This window comes from Rosa chinensis, chromosome 2 (genome assembly GCF_002994745.2).
Source record: "Rosa chinensis cultivar Old Blush chromosome 2, RchiOBHm-V2, whole genome shotgun sequence".
NCBI classification, from domain to species: Eukaryota; Viridiplantae; Streptophyta; class Magnoliopsida; order Rosales; family Rosaceae; genus Rosa; species Rosa chinensis.
This window is the reverse complement of record NC_037089.1, coordinates 3,374,776-3,388,102: the sequence shown is the minus strand read 5'-3', so window position 1 is coordinate 3,388,102 and position 13,327 is coordinate 3,374,776. Positions and strand designations below refer to the sequence as shown.

The following is a 13,327-nucleotide window of genomic DNA, read 5'->3' as shown; positions in this document are numbered from 1 at the left end:
ATGTTGGGGCTGTTTGCTGGATTGATTACCTGATGTTGGTCATAGGTATAAAACTGAGTATAGATACTAGGTTTAAAAATGAGTCGATCTCTCTGCACATATTTTGAATGATTATGGAACATGATTATGGTTTGGAACTGTTGTTTGTAACTGTGGTTTGGATATGTGGTTTGGAAGGAAATGTGTTCAAGTTCTAGGTTTAGAACTCTCGAAATTGTTTTTGCTTATGGTTTAGAATTGGGTATTGTGTTCTTCTGCTTGTGTACAACATCTGAGGCTGATCTTCTTGTGGATTTTTTTTTGCAGATGATGGAAGGAAATCAAGGAACCAAAACTGATCCGCCTCGATTCAGAAATTCGGTGCAATCGAAAATTCGACCCAACCTAGTACAAATCTGGTGTTCGGTTTCACAAATGGACTTTCCTATTTTTTCCGTTCGAACTCGATTTGGGCCTGATAACCGACCCAGCCCGACTATGCCCAGGCCTAATGGAAGAATAAGTTATGGGCCAAAAAGCAAAGAAAAACCAATTAGCCATGCGGCCCAAGTCTAGTGCAGTCCGACCCACTTTTAATAACCTATGTATTTGATTATATTGACACTAGTCTATCTCCACACAACTCTACATGTGCAAATTATTATTATTTTTTTCAGAAAATAAAAAATAAAATATCGAAGTTAGTTATTGTAGAGAAATGATAATGAATCCCAGATTACTTTATCAAAATACAAACATACAAGTCCCGGTTCGCTTTTCTTCCAATCTTTCGAGCTTCTTCGTGGAGCCAGCGAATAACTTGGCTTGCAACCTGATGCCAAAGTCCACAATTTTACTTGCACTAGAATCCAGGTTACCAAATGCAACTGATTAATTCATGTTGCACATAATCGGATAGGCTTGATTAATACCACTGAAACCATGTTTAGAAATATAACAATATATTACCTGCTGCAAGATTATTACAGGAAGATCTGCCAAGTCACAGTCGTATCTGTTCATTGAACAGATTTCCCGGGAATTCCCTTTAACAGGGCTACAACATTAGGACCAAAAGGATAAGGAAAACAAGGGGAAAAAAAATGGAGATGGTACCCGGAAGCATTGTAGCTTAGTGGCGGGCAGACACGTACAGCAATATCAGAGAAAGCTTCATTAGGATCGGAAATGGCCTCGGCCGGGTCATGCTAACTACTGTAACTGCGCGCATCATTAGCTTCCACCTATACATAGGCAAGATCAAACAAGATTAGTCTGCAGTCAACTTTCATTAGCATCAGAAGTGTGACTCCTTAATTGAGTATCCCCCTTAAAAGATGAATAAAAGTTGAAACAGAAAGGGCTAGCTACATCCCTTACATAAGGCGATCATGTAAAAACTAAAGGTAATGCATACTATCGGAGCCTAAGCATCAATTAGCTGCTCTTTGGAAATGATAGCACTGATATATAACAAAAGAGACTTTGATTTATAAATGCTTCCAATCCTTTTCTTTTCCAAGAAAAAAGAAAACAGAGACACACGCTCAAAAACACAATGTGATGAATGTGAGAGTAGCTTTGAAAAGCTTAAGGCTTGATTAGTGTCAGCTGATCAGATATTAGCGTTGCCTTCTAGTTCAGGGACACAGGTAGTTTACAGTGATGCATCCCAGTGGTTCCTGTTTGTATCTTAGTGCAGGATGATCAAGTAATAGTTTCTGCATCCAAACAGTGAAAACCCTATATGGACAAAAAATTTGGAACATTCCTCCGTTTATGATTAGCCTCATCCTTGCGCCACGCCATTCTAATCTTCTGTTCATCAAATATCTCCATTATATTCTACAACAGTATATCATGCAACCATTGTATTCTCTGCTTATCTTACATTCTCTTAGCAACGTAATTCCGTATTTGTATCATCCAAATCATGTTGTAACTTGTATTCCGAAACAAAAATCCGCTTGACCAAAGCTATCCTTATCTTCTTCTAAGCTCCAAACCTATCTCCTATGGCTAAAGCTAGTCTGATTACACTATATTACTGAACTCAAACCCGATTCAACAACTCACATTCCGAAGCAGAAATGCAGCATATTGATTTTCAATCATACTCAATTCATTAACAACATGATCATGATTACTAAACTGAACTCCAGGAAAAAAAAAATGTATAACTGAGCTGAGAGAAGAGAGACTTGCAGTGTAGATGAGATCGATAATGATGGAGAGCTCTCTTGATGAGGCAAGTGCAGATTCTCCACCATGCTCTGTAACTCCCATTGCTCCGCCGAGCTCTCTCTGGACCGCTTCTTCTTCTTCTTCTTCTTCTTCTTCTTCTCCTCGTCCTTCTCCACCTCCCAGGAGAAGTCAATTCTCCGTATCAGCGACTCCCGCTTCTCCTCGTAACCTACATCGCTGTGTGAAAAAGCCAAAATCAAAGCTTCTGCTTCGAAAATAAGCAGAACGAAGAAGAGTGAAAGTGAGAAGGCGGAAGGACGGAAGGAAGGTGACGGTAGAAATCGTTCGAGGCCGTTTTCTTCGATGAGGTCTGGGCGCTTGATAGGGAGCTTGTCTACAGAGACTTCCAGTTTTCCGGTCATAATTCGATCTTCTCCGGTGAGCTTAGAAATTGGTGTTTGGGTCTTGGGGACGTTCAGGCTTGTTAAAAAGACATATATGTCCCTACTAGACTTCGCGCTAAAATGCGCTCATTAGTTTTACCTTTTTACCTTTCAATTTTCACATTTTACTTGAAGAGTATTTCGAGATTAAATTAGACAACTAGCTATTAGCTAGTACTAATATATGAATTGTCTTGCATTTACCAATACATATAGGTAACTTTCTTCTTTTGAGGGGTGTAACAAGTTCTGCCCCTTGTCATCTCGAGTTTATTGGGGGAAGAAGAGACCACTCATAACTTGGCGGGGGTTGACATACCTTAATTTCCATGCCAGTTTGATAGTTCGAAGATGGACGAGGGGGACATGATAGATTGTTTCAAAGTTCAATTCATGCCTCTTCGCATCTTCGAATACCAAACTAACCCCTCCTGTGTCCAGACCCTCGATCTTGGTTGCTTTTTGCTCTATTAAACTTGTGTATTGTAGTTATGTGAATCTTCTGTGTTGGTACATTTTATGTTCATCTTCATCTTCTGTGTGCTCCTTTTTGTTAGTGTTGATTCATCCTTAAATGTAGGTGTGGTTGATTCTTAATTGGTCTTCTTTTGGACATTGATGTGGGACCTGATTTTTCCCAAGGGAAAGCTTAACTACTGTGAATTAGAGCTTTATTGTGTGGAAAATACCAATGGAATGAAAGAAAGTAAAATCATGTGAAGCCCACAGCCATGACTTGCTTTTGAAACCCCACAAAAGGACTCAGCCATGCCTTGTCCCCCAAGTTGGGAAAGACTTCTTTCAACATCCATCCCATTCATTCCTCCTCAAAAAGGAAAAGTAGTCTCATCATTCTCAACTTAGTGCTCAGAATAATTCGTTTCAGTTCATGCATCACATATATAACACACTGAAAATTCCAAACCAGAGCTCCTACTCTGCAAGAGTAGTCCAGGATAATAATTAAAACCCCTACTGTGGAAAATAATGAAGTTGCTAAGGTGAATGGACTTGTTTATCGTGGACTTATTATTTTTTTTCTCTATGATGGAGACTGAGTGAAGGCAAAAGATGGATGACTTTTCTGAGAGCGATAAGGTTCAATTAGGCAGCTCATACACAGAGTCCAGTTTTTGTTTGATTTCAATTCCAAGAATAAGTTAAACATGAAAAGATAGAAAATTTGGTCACAATGCCAAACATCTATCAATTCACATGCAAGATTTTTATGCACAAAAACTATTGAAAAGTCTAATTATTCCCCATCACAGGATTGTGAGCTAGGGACTAACAATAGAAGAGGATTAGTTAATTCAATCATATACGTGGCTATCTCCCTAATACGTCTTCAAAGATTGGTTAGTGGAACTTTATTAAATATGATCTCTTGCTTTGGGAGATTTAGATTAGGAGTAATCCAATCATGGGACTAGAAAAAAGAACAAAACGATAAAGTGTGAGCTAATGGTCTTGTTTTGTTAGTATAATAACAAGTTAAAGCAACTAGCCAAAAAGGTTAGACAAATGGTTAGGAGTTCAGGACATGACTTAGGTGCACATCCCTTCTAGAAATGGTTGAAAGAATGCATGTGTGAATTCGAAATTTTAACAACTATTTTGCGTGGTGCTTAATACCTTCTCATGCAACACTACATTTGTTTTGCTCCTTGTTTTTATAAACATTTTTATTTTAAATCCAAGCATTGACTACGGAACGCACCCCACGCGCTCTTCTCCAAAGCTAGGTTTTTTCTTTTCCTCTATCCTCGTCCGGCGGCTCCTCTCACCGAGGCAGGCCTCTGGCCTCACCGGAGTGTGGTGATTGCTGTCGGACGGGGTGTCTGATTGCTAAAGGTGATGGTCTCATCAAGTGTACCTGGTCTCTGTGGAGATCGGGAGGTGCCGATTTCGGGTTTTGTTTCGCGTGGATACACTGGGGACTGTGGGATCGATTGGTTGTGGCTAGTGGCTTGGTGGGGGAGGCAGCAGTCTCTGGGGCGAGATCAAGAAGCCCACCCGCTCTGGGCGGCATCGGTGATGACAGATCGAAAGATGGGGGATGCAGCGTGTGGGCTTTCAACACCGGCATGGGATACAATCTCTGTTGGGTTTGTCAATTGTTGGGCTATGATGGCAGCTTCCTGTCTTTCTTCCATAAATCGGAGGGGGATTGTGTGTCTCAGGTGGTGGACGATGGCGGTAGGGGTGTTGACGGTGGTAGTACGGCGGCAGTGGAAAACCAGGCGAGGATCCGGGTCAGTGCATCTCCCAGACCTAAGCATGGGCTTGGGCTAGGGGGCTTATGGGATTGGAATTGTTTTCTGGGCCCATATTGCTTTAAAATTTATTTTATGTTGTTTTTTACTTTTGATTAATGGTGGCTTAATGCCGGTAATAGGTCCTTATCGTTATGTGATAGGGCGACGTGGGCTTTTTCTCGGTTTGTGCACCTTATGTGCCCAGTCTACCCTAGTTAGGCGATGAGTTCCTTGCCTCGTCAAATGGTTGCAACCTCCTAGTGGTAGGATAAAACTAAGTGTCGCCGGTCTTAATTCCGGTTGGCAACACTTCGGTTTCGAGTTATCTTTTCGTTATGTCACCGCAATATCAAAGCAAATAGAGTAGCCAGTAGAGCACTCTTTGCTAGTTGGTGCCTGTTAAAATATATAGATTTTTGGGAGACTCCTGATATTATTTTGGGACGTTCTCTCCACGCTTATTGTACTCTGGGGTTAAGGTTTATGTCCCCCTCTTGTATTTGACAGTTTCATTAATTAAGGCCTAAGGGCAGCCACACCGGCCCTCAAACATTGATTAATGAAACCATAAAATACAAGGGGTGACATAGAGCTTGAACCCTATATTACAATATGTAATATATTCTAAATCAGTTAGCAAAGAATACACGTCTGACAACTCTATTTGGTTTATTAACATAAGACGATTTGAATAAGCTGGTTATCATAATCCAATCACAGGAAGAAGATCTATCGTATCCATGGACGTGATCATCACCCATCAACAAGTCGATGACTAAATATATCATGAATTATAGTGACCAAGTTACCCTCTTTGTGGAGTGGGGAGGCAAATGATCAAATGATGTGCAGTGGGTCAAACACAACACAATACTGGGAAATCTTGTATATTAATGGCATTTGGCACTTGATGGGGTTGTGTTGTGATTTGTGAAGCTGTGGGACCAATGGGGCACCACAAATTTTTATTTTGAATATTTGTCCATATTCTTCTCTTTTAGTGCAACTAAATATATAAAAGACTAAACCTTCAACATGAGCTTTCAACCCTCTCTCACATTTCCCACTCTCTCTTTCCTCAGACTCAAACAACAGCTATCTTCCAACTCTTTGGTTGTGAACTGTTTTCTTCAATTTCTTTCAGGAAACAAGTCATTCATTCATTCAAAGCCTCTCTCTTTCATTGATTCTTTAATGGTTTAGGTTTGCTTTGCTTTTCTTTTCTTTTCCCCATCTCTTGTTTCTTGAACACAGTCTTGTGCTTGGTAGGTTGTGCCAATGAGGTGAGAAATGGGCCCTAAACTCCACTGAAGATTTAATGGTGAGAGGGATCTCCATCTCTTGCTTGAGTGCTCTCTTTGCCCCCTAATTTTGTGCTGTCTAGCATTTCATGGTTTTGGCCCTTTTGGGTTTTCTTTCTTTTCATCTTTTTATTGTAAAGATAAGATCTTTGGGTTTCTGATTATTCCCTTTGGATGCCTTAGCTTGTGATTTTTAAGGCTTTTCAATGTGGGTTTTTGAGGTAATGAATTGAACAATGTTGGGTGTGGCTTGTTTCCAACTGGGGGTTGACTCTGGTTCACTGGCTCTGTGCCTGTAATGGTTTGAGCTTGTGATTCTGAAGCTGGTTTTAGGTCAACTATAAGCTATTTTCAGAGGGCTTCTTGACTACTGGAGGTGAATTTGGGACGTCTTTAGGTTACTTACTTGGAGGATCAATCAATAATTCTTTGTAGCTTGTAGATAATTTCGAGATTTGAGGTCATATTTGAAGTTGAATTTCGGTGGTATTGATGACAATTGTTGGCTTATGCTGAATAAACCAGTCTGAGCTTATGATGAACAGAGTTGTAGGTCATTATGATTGAAAGAGATAGGTATTAGACTTCCGAGGTGGAGTTTTTGTGGTAAATCGGGTCTTGCAGGTGTTGAAGGAAGAAAAGATGGACAGAAGAAGAATGATACAGCCTCCATTGGTAAACTTTTTTGTCAACTTTTTCTGCTATTGGAATGTTTTGCTTCCTAGAATCATAGCATAATCTTTTTCATGAAAGGGAAATATGGATACATACTGGGCTTTGATTTCTTTTTCAAGCTTCCATTTTCAAATTGATTGATTTTCATGTCTCATGAGTGTGTATGTTATAATTGCTTCCAGTCATTTCTACAAATTTTGTCTAGACGAGGAAAGACTCATGAGAGCTACTCTACCGCCCTCCATAGTTTACTTTTAGTTCAAAGATTTAGAATTTACCTCTCTTCCTGAATACAAGTAGTTATTATATCAACCTTAGCTTGAAGATATCTCCTGTTCAAGCAGCTATGACTAAATTTTCTTTAAGAAGTCAATAGATCCATTAAGGTCATCTGCTCTCCTTCAATCCAGGGAGACTCTTGCCTGCCTTGTCAAATGGTGATGAAAATTGATTGGCACAATCATTCTTAAGTGCTGTATTGCCATGTGAGGTCAATGGAGTCTTTGAGGGGGGAAGGTATTGGTTCCAATTTCCAACTACAGTCTGAATTTTCTTTAGTCATGCAATTATCTGCATGGTTTGCCTAGGCCATGAGAGGTATTAAAAATGATAAAGGAAGAGTAGTTGGACATCAAGATCACAACAGACAATCTTCTACTTGTTGGTACAAGTGGATGTAAATTTTGGCTAGTTGCTAGATTGAAACTTTACATTTTATTATTTCGTCTCTTGTTGGTTTCCAGGTTTGTATGAACTGTTGACAGTTAGTTTTAAGTGTAAGATTAATGTTTTACTGTTTAAACATATGGGAGTCAAACAGATGGATTGGTACAAATATGCTTGTCTCAGTTTGAGGCTTCGTTTTCTGAGCTGTCATGGAATTCTGTTTGGTAACCGCTGTGGCTTTCATATGCCTTGGAAATTGGCTGCAAACCCCATTCATAATATTAGAGTAACAATTTGCACAAGTATTTGAAAGGAGCTCTAGTTTTCCTTCTGTCATGATAGACTCTCAATCTGAAGTGTTACTCTCCGCAACAATTTGTCTGTCAAATTAGAAACAATGATAGAAATTATTCACAAGTAATTAATTATTACACATGTACCTTTCCAGGTGGATAGCACAGCATGTTTATGCAGAGTTGATGCTGGTCTTAAAACTGTTGCTGGAGCAAAAAAGTATGTCCCTGGGGCAAAGCTTTGTCTGCAACCAGACATTAAAGCATCCATTCATCCAACTAGAAGTAAGCCTGCACGTGGTGAGAGTAGCCGCAATCAATCCCCTCTTCTTCCTGGACTCCCCGATGATCTTGCTATTGCTTGCCTAATTCGGGTCCCAAGAGTGGAGCATCGCAAGCTCCGCCTAGTTTGCAAAAGATGGTACCGTCTTCTGGCTGGCAACTTCTTTTACTCCCTCCGTAAGAGCATTGGCATTGCCGAAGAATGGATATACTTGATTAAAAGAGATCGAGATGGGAAAATATCTTGGCATGCCTTTGACCCTGTATACCAGCTATGGCAGTCCCTTCCTCCTGTCCCTAAGGAATATTCTGAAGCTCTTGGATTTGGTTGTGCTGTACTCGGTGGCTGTCACCTCTATCTGTTTGGAGGAAAGGACCCTCTAAAGGGATCAATGAGACGAGTCATTTTTTACAGTGCCAGGACCAATAAATGGCATCGTGCCCCAGATATGCTTCGCAGACGACATTTTTTTGGCTCGTGTGTTATAAATAACTGCCTCTATGTTGCTGGTGGAGAGAATGAGGGGGTGCATAGGTCCTTGAGATCAGCAGAAGTCTATGATCCCAACAAGAATAGATGGTCCTTCATTTCAGATATGAGCACTGCAATGGTGCCTTTCATCGGGGTTGTCTACGAAGGCAAATGGTTCTTAAAGGGGCTTGGGTCTCATCGACAAGTCCTGAGTGAGGTCTATCAACCAGAAAATGACAGCTGGTACTCTGTGTATGACGGAATGGTTGCAGGCTGGAGGAACCCCAGTGCTTCTTTAAATGGGCATCTCTATGCTTTGGAGTGCAAGGATGGCTGCAAACTCAGAGTTTACGATGAAGCAACTGATTCTTGGAGCAAGCATATCGACAGTAAGATACATTTGGGTAACTCTAGGGCCTTGGAGGCAGCTTCCCTGGTTCCCCTTAACGGTAAACTTTGCATCATCCGAAATAATATGAGTATTTCACTTGTTGATGTTTCGAAATCAAATGATGCTGGTGGAGCAAGTGCTGAACATCTATGGGAAACTCTAGCAGGCAAAGGGCAGTTCAGGACAATGGTCACAAATCTGTGGTCAAGCCTTGCCGGCAGAAACCGCCTGAAAAGTCACATAGTTCACTGCCAGGTTCTTCAAGCTTAGAACTGTAAATTGTATCGAAAATCAAAGGTGCTTTCTTTAGTTTATATGTTTTTGGATTAATGGACCATAAATGTTATATGTAGAAAAAGCCGAAGGATCGCCATATTATATGGTATACTCATATAACATGGCGATCCTTGCTGGGTGGTCAAAGATGCTTATTTTTGTCTTTTGTTACAAACTTCTATATGAAACACAGGTTACTAAATTTCCGTCCTGTTTGTTGTATTGCTGCAAGTGATTTATGACGATGGTCTCATTGCTATGTATTCGACAAATTTAATCAAGAAGATTCTCAAAACTGTTGACATGAATGAGAGCACAGAAATATTACATAGATCAAATACACTGGTCTTTGCATCATGCTTCGGTCAGCCCCTAATGCAAGTTATTTGCTGATGTCTTTTCTCATTTTCATCACTACAAAAGAATATTTTACAACAGACCTAATGGTAACAACAGAGTAAAAAGAATAGCACTCCCTACAGATTCATAACATTCAGGCAGGTGCTTATGCGGATACGTGTTTACCCTGCCTCAGATCGTGACAGGAATGATCTTGCCAACGATAAGCACTTTTCCTTCTGCTTTTTGTATTCGTTGTATCGCAGGAAGAAGTAACCGAGATAATCAAACTTGATTGGAGAAAACTTCGCCTGCACAGGATTGACCAGAATATAAATAAAGATGAATTTGATTGATGGTTCCTGTGGAGGAGCATAACTAGAGAAACAGAGATATTACCTGGACTATTCCCCATAAAGCCCAGTACAAGTGCGAAGCTAACATATATGTATTTGCCTCAACATAGAGAGCTTCCAGATCTGTGTCTGATACCTGTTGGTATTAAAACAATGGAATCAACAGAGTTTTACCAACTTGAATATGCTGAAACTTCTATAACAAATGGCACAGTGGATCTGAGAAAAAAAATATAATGACAGACAACTCCCACCCATTTGTTAATTTTTACAAATAACCAGGCTCAATATCTATATGTGATGTACCTCCTGTGGTTTGTCAGGTCCCAAATAATGCCTAAAGAAATGGTATTGTTCTTCCTTGGTTGGGTATCTGCATTTAAACCACGTTCAAAGGTAATCTTATGTGGCTGACAACAGAGTATAAATAAATGAGAGAGAGAAAGAGAAACATACAAGCTGTAGTCACATTCATAGCCTGCATATTCATTAAAGTGATTCCCAATGTCAAAGCCTCTGTAATTGTATGATCCATACTCGAAATCAATGAAGTAGAGTTTCTCTGGATAATCATCGGACAAGAAATGTAAGTAAGAGCTAAAAAGCAGAAAACAATAAATATTATTACATTTTATAAGTTAGGGAAATTATTCTTGAGCCAAATAAGCTAACAAACATTGAATCTATTTGGCCCCTATTGAACTTTTGTTCATTCAAAATGCATACAAAGCTCATAATTTAAAGCAACAAGGCCAGAAACAACTCTTACAAACAATGGAAGGTAATGTAATTTGCAGGAGTCAGCAATAAGGAAGGCTAAGAAGAAGAGCACATAGTAGAATACCTTCTTCGTCATTAGCCATTATATTTCCAGAAAGCAAGTCATTGTGAGAAAAAACCACCGGAGCATTAAAATGGCTAGTCAATTCCTGTTCCATTATCAGCAGAGGCATCCAGGATTAAATTCACTAGAACACAATATACTGATAAAATCAGTAACAAGAACAACCAAGTAAACAATAATAGTGAAGGATACCTTGAGCTCAACGATTTCATTGTAAACTTCACTAAATGAAATAGTTTTGTAGATTTTCTGCTTCTCGCTGTCATCAAATTCAAGAGAAGAGGCTGCAACAAGAAGCCAACTCAACAATGAGAAAATTACACATATGAACTGAATTTAAAGTTAATAAGGATACTCTACAAAACAGACCACTTCTAATTGCCAAACTTCAACTTAGCTAGATGGAGGTGCGGAAAACAGAACATGGTAACTGATCATCAAACAAAGATACCTTTCTCGTAGAACTTGAACGTGTCAATCCACAGCTGAGGTTCCTTAGAACCTGGAATTTCCACCTGATGGAATCTGCGTAGTTCCCTCGCAATTGCGGCGGCCAGCTTTGGATTTCTCATGTCTGCCGAGATGGGAAGAATTTAAATCATGTCAATAGACTGATTCAGTTCACCAAGAACCCTGAAAATGCATATGATTTATTTCAATGAAAATGATCTTCTGTCTTGAAGTTTGTATATACCAGTTTTGTATTGAAGCGAATGCCTCCAAAAACATTTGTGAAAATAAAGCTTTTAGAAATCTAAAAAAACAAGAAATTGACATCAAGAAATTCACTAAAAAAACAACCTGACAAGAAGAGCTTTTGAAGAGTAGATTTTTCTTATTTATGTTATACTGCACTTTTTACATGTTTGGCTCCCATTGGAACTTCTTTCATTAAATATATGTTACTTATCAAAGAAAAATATATTACCTACCTAATGGGACAAGTGTACGTGCATTTATAAACGATTGCACCATTCCATTTCCAAAAACTGCAAGCAAATTTGCACCAAACCCTGCAACCGAGAGGTACTTGATCGCCTGAACAGATATGCAGCGAGCAATTACAAAGTGAAGCACACGTAAAATATCATCAACAATGTAAATGATGAAGGAAAAATTAATTTACCAACCGGACTACAGCAGACAGTTACAAGTCATATATCAAGACCCTTCAGCAGATACAACAAATCTTAGCAGTATTACCGATACCGAATTCCATTCTTTCACATCTTCCATGAAAATCCTAACAACAACAATCCTTTCCAACAGCTATAGATGTTCACAAAAATTACCTGCAATTCTCTTTCACGATTGATAACATAATCGGTGTTAGGGCCATACAATCTGACTGTTACAGACACCTCATTTCCATCTTCCTCCTTCGCAGTAGCCTTCAGTACTGCATGTATTGATCAACACAGACTCATCAAAACTAAAGCGAATCACAATTTCACATAGATAAGCCATGATTCCTCTTAGCTTATACAAACCAATTCTGATAATCAAACACTCACACAGATTCGTGATACCGCCGGAAACCGTCTCGACCGAGAAGCAAGAATCGTCCAAATTTGACCATTTCTCAAAAAGATCCTTGCACAACTCTCTGCAAATCAAAATTCCACAACAACATATGAATTCACACACATATCCAAGCTCATTCCAATCAAATCAAACCAAACCAAAACTTAACAAATCCGAATCACGCCGTCTGATTAATTTTTTTTTTCCGATAACGAAAAACCGGAAATAGAAAATGAAAATGAAGCACCGGAAAATGTAGAGAGAGAGAGAGAGAGACGGACGTTATGAGCGGCGTGATTTGGGGGAGAGGGAGGGAAGGGTCGACGGAGAGAGAAGAAGTGGGGATTTGGATCTGAGAGCAATCTGGAGCTTCAGCTACTTCCCTCTCGTTCCAGATGTTCTTCACCGCTCCCATTTTCACCTTCAACGATTTTTCTTCTCCTCGTTTTCGAATTTTTTTTTTTTTTTTAATTTTTTTTCTTTCTCCTTTTTTTGCTTCGATTTTCAAGCGCAACGTTTTTAGGAGGAAACCGAGCATTTCTCCAGGTTTATATAGAAGCGCCAGCGCCAGCTATTCCGATTGGGCGGGTGTTGGTGAAATGACGGATGTGCCCCCGCCTGGATTAGTCTGCTCTTTTCTTGGCATATGGCCGACCTTCTTTTTTTTCCTCTCTTTTCTTTTTTCTTCCAATTTCATTTTATTTTTGGTTTTGACTGGTTTATTTTCTGAATGACTTGTATAAATTGGAAACCCTTACTTGCACTAGAAGGGATTATATTTATGATGAAGTCGTCGATATTGTTTTTCTAGGTTGTTGTAGTCTAAATTTTCAGTGTATAAATAATATATAAAATGTATTATGCGTGCACATAATTGAAATGAAATTGTTATATTATGCATTTAGTATATTAATATACTACTAAATATTATTTAAATTAAGATAACTTGTATAGGCCGAAATGCTGATGATAACTGTTGGAAACGTTTACTTTTTTATTATAGAATTGGAATTTGTCTAGTTCAATTTATATATCATTTGGGTT

General features: G+C 39.2%; 3 protein-coding genes across 5 annotated transcripts; 1 reads left to right on the top strand and 2 right to left on the bottom strand.

Annotated features, from left to right (window-relative positions):
• Positions 1-731: 731 nt before the first annotated feature.
• On the bottom strand, positions 732-2,617 carry LOC112185709 (mediator of RNA polymerase II transcription subunit 17-like). Of its 3 annotated transcripts, none has more exons than XR_002930407.2 (3): positions 2,185-2,617; positions 949-1,223; positions 732-811 (listed from the first exon to the last, which is right to left on the bottom strand). XR_002930407.2 is itself a non-coding variant. In XM_040513366.1 (3 exons), the coding sequence occupies exons 1-2, from the start codon at positions 2,583-2,585 to the stop codon at positions 1,112-1,114; spliced, it is 513 nt and encodes a 170-aa protein (XP_040369300.1). In that variant the 5' UTR covers positions 2,586-2,617; the 3' UTR covers positions 807-841; positions 1,096-1,111. The 3 variants fall into 3 exon arrangements, 2 of the variants coding, with proteins under 2 accessions (XP_024179763.1, XP_040369300.1); XM_040513366.1 differs by having other exon boundaries at positions 807-841; positions 1,096-1,223; XM_024323995.2 differs by having other exon boundaries at positions 752-1,223.
• A 3,265-nt stretch (positions 2,618-5,882) lies between these two features.
• Positions 5,883-9,292, top strand: LOC112187973 (F-box/kelch-repeat protein At1g55270). Its single transcript, XM_024326959.2, has 3 exons — positions 5,883-6,185; positions 6,790-6,840; positions 7,955-9,292. The coding sequence occupies exons 1-3, from the start codon at positions 6,183-6,185 to the stop codon at positions 9,212-9,214; spliced, it is 1,314 nt and encodes a 437-aa protein (XP_024182727.1). The 5' UTR covers positions 5,883-6,182; the 3' UTR covers positions 9,215-9,292.
• A 185-nt stretch (positions 9,293-9,477) lies between these two features.
• Positions 9,478-12,815, bottom strand: LOC112187974 (probable ethanolamine kinase). Its single transcript, XM_024326960.2, has 11 exons — positions 12,565-12,815; positions 12,274-12,365; positions 12,052-12,158; positions 11,692-11,797; positions 11,211-11,333; positions 10,952-11,043; positions 10,760-10,844; positions 10,372-10,477; positions 10,222-10,288; positions 9,959-10,051; positions 9,478-9,870 (listed from the first exon to the last, which is right to left on the bottom strand). Exons 1-11 carry the CDS (start codon positions 12,696-12,698, stop codon positions 9,742-9,744), a joined length of 1,134 nt encoding a protein of 377 aa, XP_024182728.1. The 5' UTR covers positions 12,699-12,815; the 3' UTR covers positions 9,478-9,741.
• Positions 12,816-13,327: the final 512 nt, after the last annotated feature.